At 52.0% G+C, this 15,098-nt stretch overlaps 8 protein-coding genes across 8 annotated transcripts; 7 read left to right on the forward strand and 1 right to left on the reverse strand.

The window, feature by feature from the left end:
* Positions 1 to 482: 482 nt before the first annotated feature.
* CC77DRAFT_979458 (hypothetical protein) lies at positions 483 to 1,952 on the reverse strand. Its single transcript, XM_018536027.1, has 2 exons — positions 1,446 to 1,952; positions 483 to 1,315 (listed from the first exon to the last, which is right to left on the reverse strand). Exons 1-2 carry the CDS (start codon positions 1,506 to 1,508, stop codon positions 881 to 883), a joined length of 498 nt encoding a protein of 165 aa, XP_018391879.1. The 5' UTR covers positions 1,509 to 1,952; the 3' UTR covers positions 483 to 880.
* On the forward strand, positions 1,854 to 3,522 carry CC77DRAFT_1015750 (peroxisomal 2,4-dienoyl-CoA reductase-like protein SPS19). Its single transcript, XM_018524087.1, has 2 exons — positions 1,854 to 2,208; positions 2,316 to 3,522. The coding sequence occupies exons 1-2, from the start codon at positions 2,154 to 2,156 to the stop codon at positions 3,197 to 3,199; spliced, it is 939 nt and encodes a 312-aa protein (XP_018391880.1). The 5' UTR covers positions 1,854 to 2,153; the 3' UTR covers positions 3,200 to 3,522.
* A 320-nt stretch (positions 3,523 to 3,842) lies between these two features.
* CC77DRAFT_1015752 (hypothetical protein) lies at positions 3,843 to 4,352 on the forward strand. The gene has a single exon (XM_018524088.1). It carries the CDS (start codon positions 4,003 to 4,005, stop codon positions 4,225 to 4,227), a length of 225 nt encoding a protein of 74 aa, XP_018391881.1. The 5' UTR covers positions 3,843 to 4,002; the 3' UTR covers positions 4,228 to 4,352.
* A 1,762-nt stretch (positions 4,353 to 6,114) lies between these two features.
* On the forward strand, positions 6,115 to 7,511 carry CC77DRAFT_1056532 (hypothetical protein; the record flags this gene model as incomplete). The annotated part of the gene is made up of 4 exons (XM_018527919.1): positions 6,115 to 6,253; positions 6,307 to 6,608; positions 6,728 to 6,829; positions 6,879 to 7,511. 4 exons carry the CDS (start codon positions 6,115 to 6,117, stop codon positions 7,509 to 7,511), a joined length of 1,176 nt encoding a protein of 391 aa, XP_018391882.1.
* Positions 7,512 to 8,337: 826 nt separating this feature from the next.
* CC77DRAFT_1046119 (hypothetical protein) lies at positions 8,338 to 9,918 on the forward strand (the record flags this gene model as incomplete). The annotated part of the gene is made up of 1 exon (XM_018527429.1): positions 8,338 to 9,918. The coding sequence occupies one exon, from the start codon at positions 8,338 to 8,340 to the stop codon at positions 9,916 to 9,918; it is 1,581 nt and encodes a 526-aa protein (XP_018391883.1).
* A 441-nt stretch (positions 9,919 to 10,359) lies between these two features.
* Positions 10,360 to 12,116, forward strand: CC77DRAFT_1015755 (ArfGap-domain-containing protein). Its single transcript, XM_018524089.1, has 4 exons — positions 10,360 to 10,502; positions 10,625 to 10,693; positions 10,764 to 11,528; positions 11,587 to 12,116. The coding sequence occupies exons 1-4, from the start codon at positions 10,461 to 10,463 to the stop codon at positions 11,968 to 11,970; spliced, it is 1,260 nt and encodes a 419-aa protein (XP_018391884.1). The 5' UTR covers positions 10,360 to 10,460; the 3' UTR covers positions 11,971 to 12,116.
* On the forward strand, positions 12,031 to 12,895 carry CC77DRAFT_50257 (hypothetical protein). Its single transcript, XM_018531940.1, has 2 exons — positions 12,031 to 12,190; positions 12,245 to 12,895. The coding sequence occupies exons 1-2, from the start codon at positions 12,175 to 12,177 to the stop codon at positions 12,730 to 12,732; spliced, it is 504 nt and encodes a 167-aa protein (XP_018391885.1). The 5' UTR covers positions 12,031 to 12,174; the 3' UTR covers positions 12,733 to 12,895.
* A 422-nt stretch (positions 12,896 to 13,317) lies between these two features.
* CC77DRAFT_1056535 (hypothetical protein) lies at positions 13,318 to 15,027 on the forward strand (the record flags this gene model as incomplete). Its single annotated transcript, XM_018527920.1, has 2 exons — positions 13,318 to 13,736; positions 13,788 to 15,027. The coding sequence occupies 2 exons, from the start codon at positions 13,318 to 13,320 to the stop codon at positions 15,025 to 15,027; spliced, it is 1,659 nt and encodes a 552-aa protein (XP_018391886.1).
* Between the last annotated feature and the right edge of the window lie 71 nt (positions 15,028 to 15,098).

Raw genomic sequence — 15,098 nt, forward strand, 5'->3', positions numbered from 1 at the left:
GAAGCGGCCAAATTCTAGGACGACAACAGATCGCCTACGGCTTTAGAAAGAGGAGACAAGGTATATGCCTCTAGAGCAAATGTCTTCATCCGTAAATAAGATCAAGACATAGGACTTGGCGGTGACCCTGTACCAATACTCAACCCTTGTGGGCAAGGACATGGTCAATCATAGTGTGGAGAAGCTCAATTTCTTAAGTTATACGCAAGACTAAGAGGTCTGTACAAACGTATCCGAGGCGAACTTCGTCCAACTACCAATGGTGTATAAGACCATATCTCCTTTGGGCCAGTCTTTCCAAATGTTTTGTACATCGCTGTGACATGGTACAGCCCACGGTAAGGCTGATTCACATATTGACCATGTCGTCTATTCGGGAGAAGCCCTAGACATTGTCCCAGCAATCGTCTGTTTCAACGTACTGTAGAACACGACATCAGATCAGACTCCCCTTATGGATGAATTTCAGCCATGATGATCGGGTATAGAAGTAAATAACATAAATGGTCGCAACAGTACGCAATCTCTCGAGCCTTATTGTTAGATGTTGCCGTAAACTGTAGCGTAGCAGACGATTGACTCTACATCTGTTCAGAGTCTCTCGTATATGCAGCAACAACGTCAAAGAAGTTTGGCTGCAGTGGGGAATTGAGAGGGATATAATAGTTCTCACTAACCACATCGTGTGTACGTCCTGCATAGAAACCATGAAAGGAGAGTACAAAATCATACAGTATACCAATAGCAATCTCCATCTCCTACTCCTGACCTAGAAAAGAACATCAATATCACATACTCAGAATCCTACTCCCGATAGCCACCAAAGTCATCCTCTCAACGGTCTTGACATGATGCTGCATGAACACAATAATGCGTCAATCTACGCGCCGTCACCCCACAGTCCAACGACCTGCATGGCAAAAGCCACACCAGCCAGCCCAGTCTTGACCCACTCAACCTTTTGCTTCCTCTCGACCGCCAATCGGACCTGCTCACCATTGACCTCATCACCTTGAGCCTCCAACTCCATTACTTGACGCTTCTCGTCACCGCCTGCCGTCAAGCTAACGGCATAGTCAACACCGGGTCCCGAGACGAATGAGAAGATGGATGTGTAGAGTAGGTAAGGATGGCGGAACCGTCTTGGTGATAGACAGTAGGCGGAAAAGAGAGTAAAGGTTGTGATGTGGCGGAGGTATGAGGAGAGGTTCGTGGATTTGGTGGAGAGGTAGTTTAGGGATGTTCGAGCATTGATGGCGGTAGGGAGAGCGAGGAGGGCGGGGAGGGCGACTGTGGAGACAGTTGCTGAGACACCCTAAGATATGTGTTAGTATCGTCGCGTTTTGGTGTACTTCCTCCTGTTGTACAAGGAGTTCGTCTTCCAGCTAGAGCTCTGGCGCTTTATGCGGGGAGCTCGAAGCCTGAAGTGGCGGAAATCAACTTACTGTTGCGATTCCCAGGGTGATTGTTCCGACGAATTTACATATTGAGACTGTCTGCGCCGCCATGGTGATGGCAATGGAGATTGCGAGAGCTATGTTGGGCTATCTACGGGGAGTCTCTTGTGGTTGAGTTATCTGCTGGCAATGCACGTTGACGTGCCTGCAGCGACTTGGAAGATTGCGGAGATGGTGCGGAATTCATCCGGAGCGGGCAATCCATCTTTCGGAGAAATCATCATGGCCCATGCTCCCCCTACCACTCGCGCAATGCGGAGAAGAGCAACACATGTCAACAAGGCGCTGCACGGCACCGCAATACAGAAAGGCATCCGATCCGACGTCTGCTTATTGCCGAGACGCTCCTTGCTTTGTCTACGCCTCTTGTACGGCTATTCAACTCTTAAAATGTACTCGATGCGCGCATTGTGTCGCCGAGAGCGCATCGCAAGCATTAAGAGAGTAATCTTGCCAGTCGTACCTCGGCTTCCAAAAGCACCGCCGCGTATCCTACCATCATCCGCCCCGTCTTGCGGCCGTAGCTTTCACTCGACGTGAGCATACTCACTTACTTATACTCTACGCGCTTCACATCTATCCATTTCGCGAGTACTCACTGCTGTCATCGCTTGCTCACTCATCAGCCCCAGTCCTACACTTTCCCAATCAGACAAGCACGACCACACGGAACCTGCCTGGAAAACACCGCGCATAATGCCTATGGAAAAGTACCAGTTTGTGAGCAACGTCTGGAAAGATGGCATCTTCGGTACGTTCCATGCACAAGAGAGAGCGAGTTTGGGTAGTTGGAATGGTTCCAATACCTGGCAGCAGACAGCGCTACATCTTGATAAAAGGCTAACGGAGATACCTTAGACAACAAAGTCGTTTTCTGCACAGGAGGCGCAGGGTCAATCTGCTCCGCTCAAGTCCGGGCCATGGTCGCCCTAGGAGCAGACGCCTGCATCATCGGCCGTAACGTAGAGAAGACGGAGAATATGGCCAAAGACATCGCAACTGCACGTTCAGGCGCAAAGGTAATCGGCATCGGCGCAATCGACGTCAGGAAGCCAGAACTCCTCGAACAAGCCGCACAACGCTGCGCCAAAGAACTCGGCAGCATCGACTTCGTCATCGCAGGCGCAGCAGGAAACTTCCTCGCGTCCATTGACCAGATCTCGCCTAACGCCATGAAGAGCGTCATCGATATCGACGTACTGGGCAGCTACAACACCGTCAAGGCTACACTACCATATCTGAAGGAATCAGCAGCGAAGCACAGGACAGATGGCACTACACAGCCCGCCAACGGAACAGGCGGGCGCATCATCTTTGTCAGCGCAACTCTGCATTACCAAGGCACACCTCTCCAAAGCCATGTCTCGGTCGCAAAGGCAGGTGTAGACGCCATGGCCATGTCCGTCGCTATCGAGCAAGGCCCCAGAGGCATTACATCCAACATCATCGCCCCCGGACCCATTGCGGACACCGAAGGCATGTCGCGACTATCAAAGTCCGACTCCAGGAGCAAGGCTGCCAAGACCATTCCAATCGGTCGTTGGGGCACTGTCAAGGAGATTGCTGATGCCACGGTCTATCTGTTCTCTGATGCGGGTAACTTTGTCAACGGAGAGACTCTGGTTGTTGATGGCGGTGCATGGCACACGGCGGGTGTCGTCGGTGGCTTCGAGTATCCAGACTTCTTGCTCAGTGGAGAGGCTGTTACGGGTGTAGCAGGAGGAAAGAAGTCGAAATTGTAAGTCAAAAGTGTAGGAATGTACTTGGCCTGAATTGAAGACAAGAGAATCTCCCTACATGCTAAAGTCAATTGGAATGAGTGGGATATATCATGTGATTCTGATTGAATGTGTGCCAGCAAAGCATTGTGCTGTGCCGTTCTCTCGTACAAGCAAGGGGATGGACATGTACTTCGAGCCGACTTCATAATGCCCCTGCCATGCTTGTCCAAGTTGGAGATGGTGTGAAGACATCCTAGCTGCAGTTCACGGTGCGGCTGATTCCACACCTCGGGTCGCTATAACACCAATGTTCGAGCCTCAACGTTTTGGAATAATGAAAATACCCCGATTGTGCCGGTCATTGCGCTCGAACCCTATCGAAAGCAGACCGAGGTGCAAGCTTGACAAAAGGAATGTATAGATGAGCGGGACGACCGGGTCCCAGTGCTGCAATCTCACGGTGTATTGGGAGACGTGCTGATGTGCCTCTATTTACGGCCTTGGGCGCGAACAAGACCGGACGGACATGGCAGATATGCGTATCTCGCATCAGCTTCTCTGGTTAGCATCGTATCCCAACACGATGGCAACATCCAAGCAACACATCATCGACCCTGAGCGGGATCTCATCTTGTCATCAACAAATCCAACGCAAATCCTTTGTTCCCCGCGGGCTGCCAGCACATCAGCCTTACCCACCCGCGCATCACTTCATCGTCGCCAACCCACTTATTTCCAACTTTCTTCCCGTGATATGACGAAAGTGTTGCTTCACCAGGTTTGAACTGTTGAACATCTTCATCTCGCCCCTTGAGTTGACGCACATGCCAAAAGAAGCTCCAGTTTTAATAATACGACACAGCAACGGCTTCCCTGCTCCCCTGTCGATCGCACTATCGATACCCAGGGGTGCTCCTTTCGGGCTGGCCTTGGTGGTGGCTTACCATGCATGCGTCATAGCCCTTTTTCAGGAGACAAAGGCCTGCGCGGTGCCGTTAGCGAAATTGAAATGGGATTGGCGCCGTCAGGTTGCCGTGTTTTGGGGATAGGGTGGGCTAAGACGCGTGGTCGCGCGGTGGCTTGCGGGTGCTTGGCCGGCAAGTTCGCTCTGTGGGTAGTGCCGTGGGTGTTTGGCTAGTTGGTAGTTGCGCGTGTTTGTGTGGTTACTGTGGTGTTGGATGATTCTCGGAGGGATTCAGGCTGAAGTGTGCGGACAATTAGAGAAATGAGTGAAGGCAGGACAACTGCGCTTCCGAGGTAAGCGACTTCTCATGTTGATGAGAAAGTGTGTGTTGTGTGCATTAAGACTGGTTGCCGGGTCGTCGGTGTGCCGTTGACTGACACGTTTCGATTGATCGATGGGCGCGTCGCCGTGGCCTTCGCGCGTCGCTTGAGTGGTGAGGAAGCGATGAGGCTTGACGCCGTTGCTAGACGGCGGCGTGAGGCTTGGGCGTGCCGGCGCTTTTTGTCATGCGCCCAAGCACCCAAGCACCTTGCGCAATTCATGGAACGGGAAGCCTCAACATGGTTTGAGAAGGTCGTGCAGATAAGGCCTTCACTCATCTTAGAGTGTTGTGCAAAGGATACGGGTGTGAAGATACGAAGAAGGGGATGACCCTTCTCGCATCCCCGACCATAGCAGAGGGTCCAATGGACAGGGCTGCATGTACAGGTACAAGGCGCGGACACCTGCTTCTGCTGTCTGCTGCAAGTATATCGATGTTGGCACTCCAGTTGGGTGTAAGCGACAGGGAGGCTCGCGATACGACGCCACTGAGCTGTCTAGTCTGCCCCGTGCCAGGTGATCAGCACTGCATCAGAAAGACAAAACATGCAGCAAGTCCCGCGTTGTGCACCCAACCATTCTGTTCTCTCTCTTTTCTTCTCATACACTCGTTGTCGAAATTGCGCCTATACATTCGTTTAACTGGTGCTTGAACCAGAAACCATTCGTTGAAAGAAGCAGTGTGGGTTGCCCAGGACGGTCGCTTTATCGATTATATCGCGAGAAATCATTTCCGGAAAAAGGTCCGGGTTAGTGACACTGGCTGCGGGAGCACAGCGACAAAACCAGGACGGGTTTGCGAATCACAAGCGGCTTGTGCATCCACCTGAAGCATCAGTGAGGCTGCTATCGTGATCCAAGGAGCGACGATCTGCGAGGTGTGCAAAGTTGAGCACGTCATGACGACGAGATAGGCCGAGGAACTTCACATTTTGTCACAGGACCCCCATCGTCGAGTTTCAAGCACGACGGCCGACAGCCACGGCCGAGCATCCAGGGCGCCTCTCAGCAAACCCAGAGTTGGCAGCGAGCAGGGTGTACCGCGGTTCGAGTCAAGTCTAGTGCCAGTGCGGAAGAGGCGGAGAGGCTACTCTTGAACTAACGGCCAAAGCGGGAGAGATCAGTAGCCAGGTAGTGTTCCATTCACCAGCACAGACCTACCGGCCAGTTAGCGTTTGGTAAGTCCTGCAGCTCCACCAGCTCCCATCCTCAACAGCGGCACCGTCTCCGTCCAGCTTTTCCCTCTCCACAACCAGCTGTGCTACCGGCGACACCCGTCAGACAATCCATTCACGGGCAGCGATGCTGACGATAGCTTGAGGGGATACCAGGAAGACATCGCCGCCTACGACCAATAACCCGTTGCACCGAGCCCGCCCATTCCCACCAGCTGGTACCACCTCACACCACATCCACCCATCCACCCCGCCTGCACGCCCTCGAGGCCTCCGCAAACTTCACTCACCCACTGCATCGCTCGTTGACGACGTCGGAGGCGTTCAATCGCTAATCCAAGTCTTTGTCGCGGTCAACAATCGCTACACGCGCCCATTCACTCGCGAGAACAAACAACATTGTCGCCTTCCGCCAACGGACGCGCCTATACAATCACACTCGACGACCCCACCCACAACCTCACACGTCCCACAACATGGAGCACAGATTCGCCTCGACGCTGCTGGGCTTCTTCGCCTTCTTCATATTGCTGGCCTCCATCAAACCAGCAGGCGCAGCAGACTGGACGCAATCATACTGTTCCAGCCTGAACACTGGTAGCGACGATCAAGTCTGTAAGTATCATGTCGATCCGTGTGGCTCCACGATCCACATCTAACCTCACCAGATAACTGGCCATGGCAATCCAACGGCAACTGCACCAACCACTGCAAAGAGGAGGGCACATATGCGTTCGCCGTCCTACAATACACCGACTGCTGGTGTTCCAACTATGCGCCCGGAGACACGGCCAACATGAACGACTGCGAGGTCGACTGTCCTGGCTTTCCCGACGAAAAGTGCGGCAACAAGGACAAGGACCTGTTCATGTACATCGAAATGGACGGTCAGGTTTCCGGTACCATCGGAGGCTCACAGCCCACATCTTCCGCAGACGCGCCTTCATCGACGCAAGAAGCTCCCAAGACTGTTAGTACCTCCCTTCCTATCTTGCGCGCACTCCTTCTTTCGTCCTTTTGCAAATCTCTTGGTGTGCTTTGATTCGTATCTGTACTCTCTTCTGTGACCAGTGTTTGACTTCGTGGTAGTCGGCCCCGCCTCCGCCACCGGTCGTCACTGTGAGACCTGATCCAGAGATTGTTACCTCTGTAGTCACTGCGACGCCGTCTTCTACTACTTCTTCTTCTACTGTATTTATTTCCAGTCCTGCCTGTTGCACAAAGCTAACAGGTCCCACAGAGCGCAAAACCATCGACTACCCAATCATCCGAGTCCGATGATACTCCAACGTCGGCAGAGGAACCCGTCACAATGCCAACTGTCGTTACCGAGAGCGGCCGTGTCATCACCCGCACGCTTGTCGTAACCCCCACAGCAACAGCAGCTCCTGCTGACACAGGTTCCTCCGATTCCGACAAGAGTTCTACCAACGTAGGCGCTATTGCTGGTGGTGTCGCTGGAGGTGTTATTGCGTTGTTGGCCATCGCTGGTGGCATAATATTTGTCCTATGGCGCAAGAGGAGGCAACAAGTCCAACAACAGGATGGGCACGAGAGTGGCTCAGCAGGCATATCGCGGAACGTGAGCACCATGAGCAGAGCTGGTTTGCTGGGAGGACGCAGCGAAAAGTCGCCAACTCAACTTGTCACCAACTTTGGCTCGCAACGTAGCCGTCACGACGACGAATCGATCACTCCTGTTACGCCCTCAACCCGCCGATTAAGTCAACCGATTTTGGTCGACTCGCGACTTAACCCAACGGCTGTCTTGACTTTCCACGGCGCGAATGCAAGCCGGGAAAGTTTAGGAAGCATCGATGACAGCCGAGACTATGGACGACAACTAAACGTGCGGAACCCAGACCCGAATTAGGACGAATAGCAAAAACCACCATATGCCAGTTCGATCAAAGGTGCACACACATCATAGGCTGGAGATCCTACATATCTCTCCAAAGATCATACGTACAAACAGCAAAGTTGGATGTCATAAGCGCGTTACGACTGACGAACCTACACCCATACCATATCCAAAACAACCAGGCGTAATACATAGCATCGACGCACGGCCGTCTAGTTTGTTCCATCGCTGTTTTGAGGGTCCTGCGTTATATCTCTGCCCGGGACTCTCTGTCCGGTTCGATCACATCATTAATGGCACCATCACCTGTGTACAATACTTTCCTTTCTCGCTGGATCTCTGTTATACGGCAATGTATATACTTATTTAGGGGTGGGGAAGAGGATACGAGAGGGCCTCACGGCAACGGCAGACAGGACACAACATGCCACAGATAATGGCGTTAGGGGAGGTGGAGTCGCAATAGGGTTTGCTGGTAGATAGTTGAAAGAGATGGGACAGCTATGCTTGCGTAAATGCAACGTAGCTGCATCACCACTCGATACTTGAATTTAAAAATTACCTGACATTCTGCAATCTTGTACGTTGTCTATATTCACCATGTTTGTTCATTGGCCGCAGTGTGATGGAAGCTTTACGCTGCGCTATTTATGATAAAGAAATTGAAAAGCCGCAGAAACCTTGTACAAAGTTGTAGTTTGCACCAAGAGTCATGGCGACAATGTTTATAGGAATCCATGTATCCTGCCAAGACGCTAGGATTTGGGTACAACTTTGAAATGTTATGATCGGTCGCATTTTGCTTGCTCAACTTGACAACTCAAGAATCGAGTTCATCATGTCTGAGGTATCTCCCATTTATTGGCATCTACCCAAAAGCCAACGTGAGCAGCTGGCTAATGGACACATCCCCAACGCTGCAGTATCCGAATGCAATATAGACACCCTTCCAGATGAGCTCCTATTCGAGATAATCAACCAAGTCTTTCTCGATGACGTCGACGACGTTTGGACGATCAGTTTCACCAACAAACGTCTGCATCGGGTTGCCAGAGAAATCTTGTATAGCTCGTACTCGACTAGAGATGCTATTCCAGGGCTATTCATCCGTACGCTTGCGTCCTCTCCAGATCTTGAACGGTGCGTCCAGCAGGTTGAATGGGAGTATGAGGGCCATGCATTCAAATTTCCCGAACAACTTACAACTGCTGAACTTCGACATATCACCGAGAGAGTAGGGTTTGACAAAGTAGGACGAAGGGAAGTTGCGGGGGAAAGAAGGATAAGGAAGCTGAACGCGTGGCTCACGGATCACGGGAGAGAAGATCAATTCAACACATTCATGTTGTTCACACCGAGAGTGAAAAAGATCGAAATTATACCTAGTCTTTGGCCGCGCAAGGCCGTGTGGTTCAAGTCAGCACTAGAATTCCAGATGTTCTCCAATCTGCGGGAGGCATCTATTGTTTTCGAGGAGATACGTGTGGGAAACATCCTTTCGTTATTTCTGTTGCCATCCTTGAGAACTCTCATCTTGGGTCATGTGGGAATACATCGCGACAGAGATGGGACAGGTCCACGCCCCGAATGGGAAGCCGACAACACGTTTTGGGGCCGACTAGAGAAAGACGGCTCCAGTCTCGAGAACTTGATACTGCCTAATGTTGGCGGCGACACACTGGATCTCGCTCGAGCGCTAGAATCATTCCAGGGCCTGAAGAAGTTCAAACTTGCTTTCCATGGGCATGGTATGGGGCCAGATGACGTGAACGTACGAACGCTTCTACGCGCAATCACGAATCACCATGAATCACTCGCATCATTAGATCTCAACGACTTCCGCATAGACGACGATCCAAATACTTTTGAAGAATTAAGAATCTTGAACCGTTTGGAACGGCTTCAGATGTGCGGGCAGGTCTTCTACGGGGTAGTGAAAGATGAATGGGGACAGCTCGCCGACGTGTTACCAGGACGTTTCAAGAATCTACCCAGGCATATTAAACATCTCCGCATCTCAGCAATGGAGGATGGTCATAACGTGCCCGAATCTTTGCTGGAAGTCTTGATCAATATGGCCCCTACGATCAATACCATATTCTCCAATCTAGAAAAGATTACGTTCTTCGATTGGCATCCACAACTCGGCACCTTCCCGTGCCAGAAGATCTTTGCAGCTTTGCAGGATGGACTGGCAAAAGCTGGTGTCGAGCTGGAGTCGATACATAATGCGGATGGGTCTAGTGAGGCGTGGTATAACAGGAACCGTGTTGCTACCACGACTTGGATTGAACCAGATTGGGTTTGGGTGGAACTTGTGGATCCGGTTGATGGAGACGAAGATGACTGGCTTCTGGCTCTTTCACAGAATCTCGCACACCAGAACGATGCCGACCTATGGCTATTGGACGCTATGTAGGGAATGATCGTATTCTAAGATTCAGTAGCAATCTAGGTAGCTGAGGTGTTTCTTGCGTGCTCCAGAATATGTGGTTCTGTGTACACACGAGCTGCTCAAGTTCCTTTGCGAGAATCCGAAGACGCTTGTTCCTTACAGGTTAGGTATACAGGAGACACAATTGTACTTACACCTTGATGAAGATAGGCTTCGTAGTAGTCTACCTAGGTAGTTTGAGAATACTTGAACCAACTAATTCCATTCTCTCGAACAATTATAGTATTCTCGTCGCGTTACATAGCGATAAGGTGGAATAAGATTATGCGACAGCATATGCAGTGGCAAAATTCGCGATCAAGTAAACGTGGGTAGTACGCAGAGCACGCAGCATCCCTGTTGATGCGAGTTGAGGCTCAACTGCACACACGCGCCACGCGTTCCCACTTAGGCCCACGTACCCTGAATCTCGACCGCAACATCGACCCCAAACACTTCTCCCCCAACTTGGGACCAAATACCACCTCTTATTATTCCACGATCGTGCAGTTTCTCGGTTGCCCATCATGAGTAAAATGTGGGAGGTGGATCCGGAGACGCGCAGCAAGGTACGTTGCACGTTCTACTATCGTATGGAGTGGGGTGCTAGGAGTCAATTGCGGAGAGAAGGCAGCGCAGATGATGGATCGTACATGCCATGTTGACAAATGCTAACCAATTGCGCACACAGCTGCTGGAGATACAAAAGACCAACGACAACAACAAGTGCGTCGACTGCAATGCGCCGAGTCCGCAATGGGTATGCAACTGCCCGTCCTCCACCTACGCACGCGATCACCGACTACACCTACTAAGATGAGACGCATTAGGCTTCGCCCAAACTTGGTATCTTCATGTGTCTCTCCTGCTCTGGTGTACACCGTGGTCTTGGTGTTCACATCTCTTTCATCCGCAGCATCACCATGGACGCCTTCAAGGGCTCAGAACTCGTGCGCATGGCCGCCGGCGGCAACAAGCCGTTCCAGGACTTCTTCAACACGCACCCGTCGAACACGAAAGACGGACGGACATTCGAGGCTTCTTCCATATCAGAGCGATACGATTCAGAGGCGGGCGACGAGTGGAAGGAGAGGCTCAGCTGTAAAGTTGAGGATAGGGAGTTCGACAAGAGCAATTTGCCCAAGCGGTTACCCAAGAAGGACAATGCATCTGCAGCGGGTGCGGGTGCGCCATTGAGCGGACGAGCCAGTGCGGCGGGCAGCAGAAGCCAAACACCTCTGGGAAAGACACGAAGCAACGACCCAGGTTTCCAACGGTCTGGCTCGCCTGCGCTCGGCACTAATGCCATGTCGTCACAGAAAGTCAAGAACGAAGCCTACTTCGCCAAGATGGGACAGGAGAACGCCAACAGACCAGATGGCGTTGCGCCAAACCAGGGAGGCAAATACGGTGGCTTTGGTAGTGAGCCAGATTCCTGGAAGAAGGACGACGAGCCGGGTGCGCCACCTGCACTTGACGACTTCCAGAAAGACCCTCTCGCCGCACTTACCAAGGGCTTCGGGTGGTTAGGCGCAAGCGTGAGCAAGGTTGGCAAAACGGGTTATGAAGGCTACGTGAAGCCCGGTATGGCAAAGGTATGCCTAACAATATCGTCGAAAGCGAACACGACTAAAGTGACTAACAACTATCCAGCTTGCCGAGGCAGACCTCGCATCCCAAGCTCGCACAACCGCTGGCACCCTAGGCCAGACCCTTCAATCAGGCGTCGCAAACGCAAACACGCAGTTCACGCGATTCGTCGAAGGCGATTCCTCAACACATTCCCCTGCTACGTCTGGCCGGCGCGAACCCGAGCGCAAAGACTTCTGGGAGAGCTTCGGTGCAGCCCCCAAGGGCCCGGCGAAGGATAAGCAGGACTTCTGGGATGAGTTTGCTAGCGCGGGTGAAACGAAGACAGGCGGAGGAATGGCGCCGAAGAAGCCCAGCGGCATCGGTACAAGCGCAATGAAGAAGGGCGGTGCTGGAGGTGGGATGGGTGGAGGTGCGAAGAAGGATGATGAGTGGGGGGAGTGGTAGAGGCTTTCACTCAGGTTGTCGTCAGGATAAGACAGGATTCGGATGGAGATGAGGCGTTCAGGCGTTGGATACGTACATGAGGGGTGGGACTGCGTAGATCGTCCGCGCTGTGGGTTAAGAGCGTATACCGGCAAGTATCATCATTCCATGAGCTGTGCCTCGTTTCCTCTCGCTGTGAATCCACCTATATCAATGGACTAGGGCATGTTCCTACCTTCTGGTATGCATCTACACCCTGCCATTGTTTGACTTCAACACGCTCACGCACATCTAGAAATTTGGCGAAGCACATCTGCTCAGCTCTTTCCCGCGTTTGAAAACAAGGTTGTCTTGTCTAAGTGGATTCACACCACCTTCCCATTATGCTCGCTGCGGTCCCGTACCATCTTTCTTGCTTCCATGCTAACGTCACAACACTGCAGCACGAGACGCCTCGTAAGGTATCTGACATGGCCTTCCTTACATAGCTGTCTATGCCATGGGTCACTTTGGTGTCTTAAGGACATTTCGAGACTGGACGTAAGAACAGCCGAAGACCGCCGGAAAAGCGAACGATTATTACCAGATATGTCGCTGCTACAGCGTTTCAGCGGTCCTTCCTTGACTTATTTGCATCTTGATATGTTCTTGCCGCAGCATTGGGTGCGACTACCCTCCAGGCTAACTCCCTGCCCAACTCGATCGCGCAGAACCGTCCCAGCTTCGTTGTTCCGTGGCGAAGAGCGCAACGACCTCACAACATCGACAAGCTGCCTTCCTTGATCCATGCAGAATGCCTTCTTCAACCACAGCTCGGTGACGAAGCCCGGAAACTGACGTTAGCGTCTTCTGGGTCTCATATAAGCTCGCTTCCTCTCCGATCTCTCTGCTTCTTCTTCAGCCCACTACACCACTCAGCCAAGCAACAGTACAATCGGTTGGTCGGTCTACTTGTACTGCCTTTCTACCCAGTTGGTACGTTCCTCCGTTCTTGTCCATTCATTGCACTTGACCTACCCATGGACGCACTCCGATATCCCCGGACTGCCTCATCCATATGATGCTGTTTAGACCATCGGTGCTGAACTCTCATAGGGCCTTCTAAACATAGATTCAGCTTCCAGCGAACAAAATTTTCCTCGACCTACTAGTTGAGTATGTCACTCTGTCTTACTCGACATCCACATACACGTTCTCTCTCATAGTGCTAATGCATTGCAGATCATACTCCTCAGCATTCGCACCTGTCATTGTCGAACTGAGCTCCAGCTGAACCCCCCTGCTGGTATGTTCTCTCACCGGCATTCTCCTCTTTTGCCTTCAATCACAGCAAGAGCATCTACTGACATAAAGCAAAGCTCTTCGATCATGGCTCGCTCTGTCATCCTCGCCACAGGCGCATTACTCGCAATCCTCTCTCCGCTAGCTCAGGCTAAGGAAAAGAACGAACTACGCACATATGCCTTCACGAGTGACGACTGTAGTGGAGCAACACAACGCGGCAACATGGATCTCAAGATGGGCAAGTGCCAGAACATCGTCGTCGGCGCCAACAGCATCAAGCCCTTCCACAACAAGCATGAGAACTGGATCGGACGCATAAACGAAGGCGGACCACCCTGCTTCATCAGTACATTCCAGCATCACGGCTGCAAAGGCCCCGCAACGTCCACTGAGGAACTTCCTCAGGCCATCTCCGAATGCATCTCACCAGTTCATGAAGAACCTTTCCTCTCAGTACTGTTCGATTGTTACCAACCTCCGCAAATCTCGGTCCCAAATCCCTAGTAAGTTCCCGATTGTTCACCTCCTTCTCAACTGATTCTGACCTTGCCCAGCGTCGTTACCGAGACCACATACTTCGAGTCTTCGGAGTGGGTTCATACTAGCAACACTCTCACGCCCCTCGTATCAACTACTAGCGCGATCTATCTCAGCACTCCACTGACTACAGTAACCGTCTTCCCTCAGAGCACAGTCACTGTGGTTATGCCTCCGCCTGGACCACTCGAAACAGTCACTATTCTCCCTCCTTCTACAAAAACGGTTACCGTCTACGGCGGAGACTATGGCCAATCTCACATGCGTCGCTCTGAGCCGCCTCAGGAATCAGGTGACAAAGCCACCCAGGATCTTGAGCCACGTCACAAGAGCAAGTGGAAGGGACCTCGTATTGGTGTATGGATGCTACACCCTTGGACAGCGGCAGTCATTTGCTACGAATGCTACGCAAAAAGCCCCGATAACACGTTCAAGTTCGAGTGCCGCTCTGGACCGAAGAATCCCGTCTATTGCAAGGGCCCAGTACCTGATCCGCAAGACCTGATTACCGTCACGCATACACCAGTTGTCACAGTGACAGCCGGTGACCCGGTCACCTCAGTTGTTACAGTGACAGCTACACGACCGCGACCAGTCTCCCCGGTCGCTTCACCAGCCGTTACTGGCCAGACTCTCTACACGATGGTTGGCGGAAAACCAGTCTATACAATCATCGACCAGTCGATCTACACAGCTGAAGTTGGCCAGAAGGACGGCGATCTCGAACCCCGCAAATCGTTTCATAGGGCTGTCAAATTCGATCACCCATTCCAACCTGGCACGGAGATGTGTGCAGATGGCGAATGGGATGGCAGAGGAAAGGATAGAGGCGAAATTCGGATCCAGAAGCCTAGCAAAGATATGAAGAGGTGCGACAAGGATCATGAGATGCAGCTCATCGATGCCTCTCCACGGACAAGCACTCTCGAACTTCCTACGCGCACTATCGCCATCAGCACCTCCACCGTATATCCCTCGCCTGTCGTCACAGTCAATCCCTCTCCACCTGTGGTCACTATCACTACTGTCGTTGGTTCTGCGCCAGCGCCTCCTTTGGTCACCGTTACCACCATCGTCGACCCTGCACCAAGTTACTCTATTATCACCACCATCTTCGATACTGCGCCAGCTTACTCTACTGTCACAACCATTTTCGACACCGACCCACCTTGTTCCACGGTCACTGTCCTACCCAGTGTCGATTCTGTGAGCTACACCACCATCTACCAAGATCGCCGTCGCCACCGCGATCTGTAACTTCGATGGAAGATGGAGAGCCGCCCAGAAATGAGAGTTGTTGAAGCATGATTCGGTTTGTATTGCTTAGC

Source organism: Alternaria alternata (assembly GCF_001642055.1).
Source record: "Alternaria alternata strain SRC1lrK2f unplaced genomic scaffold CC77scaffold_1, whole genome shotgun sequence".
NCBI classification, from domain to species: Eukaryota; Fungi; Ascomycota; class Dothideomycetes; order Pleosporales; family Pleosporaceae; genus Alternaria; species Alternaria alternata.

Coding starts and splice junctions, on each gene's coding strand:
- CC77DRAFT_1015755 (XM_018524089.1), top strand. CDS start 10,461: ATGAGTAAAATGTGGGAGGTGGATCCGGAGACGCGCAGCAAG. Junction 10,694..10,763: donor ATGCGCCGAGTCCGCAATGG/GTATGCAACTGC, acceptor GAGACGCATTAG/GCTTCGCCCAAACTTGGTAT. Junction 11,529..11,586: donor TGAAGCCCGGTATGGCAAAG/GTATGCCTAACA, acceptor ACAACTATCCAG/CTTGCCGAGGCAGACCTCGC.
- CC77DRAFT_1015752 (XM_018524088.1), top strand. CDS start 4,003: ATGCCAAAAGAAGCTCCAGTTTTAATAATACGACACAGCAACGGCTTC.
- CC77DRAFT_1015750 (XM_018524087.1), top strand. CDS start 2,154: ATGCCTATGGAAAAGTACCAGTTTGTGAGCAACGTCTGGAAAGATGGC. Junction 2,209..2,315: donor CTGGAAAGATGGCATCTTCG/GTACGTTCCATG, acceptor GAGATACCTTAG/ACAACAAAGTCGTTTTCTGC.
- CC77DRAFT_979458 (XM_018536027.1), bottom strand. CDS start 1,508: ATGGCGGCGCAGACAGTCTCAATATGTAAATTCGTCGGAACAATCACC. Junction 1,316..1,445: donor TCACCCTGGGAATCGCAACA/GTAAGTTGATTT, acceptor CACATATCTTAG/GGTGTCTCAGCAACTGTCTC.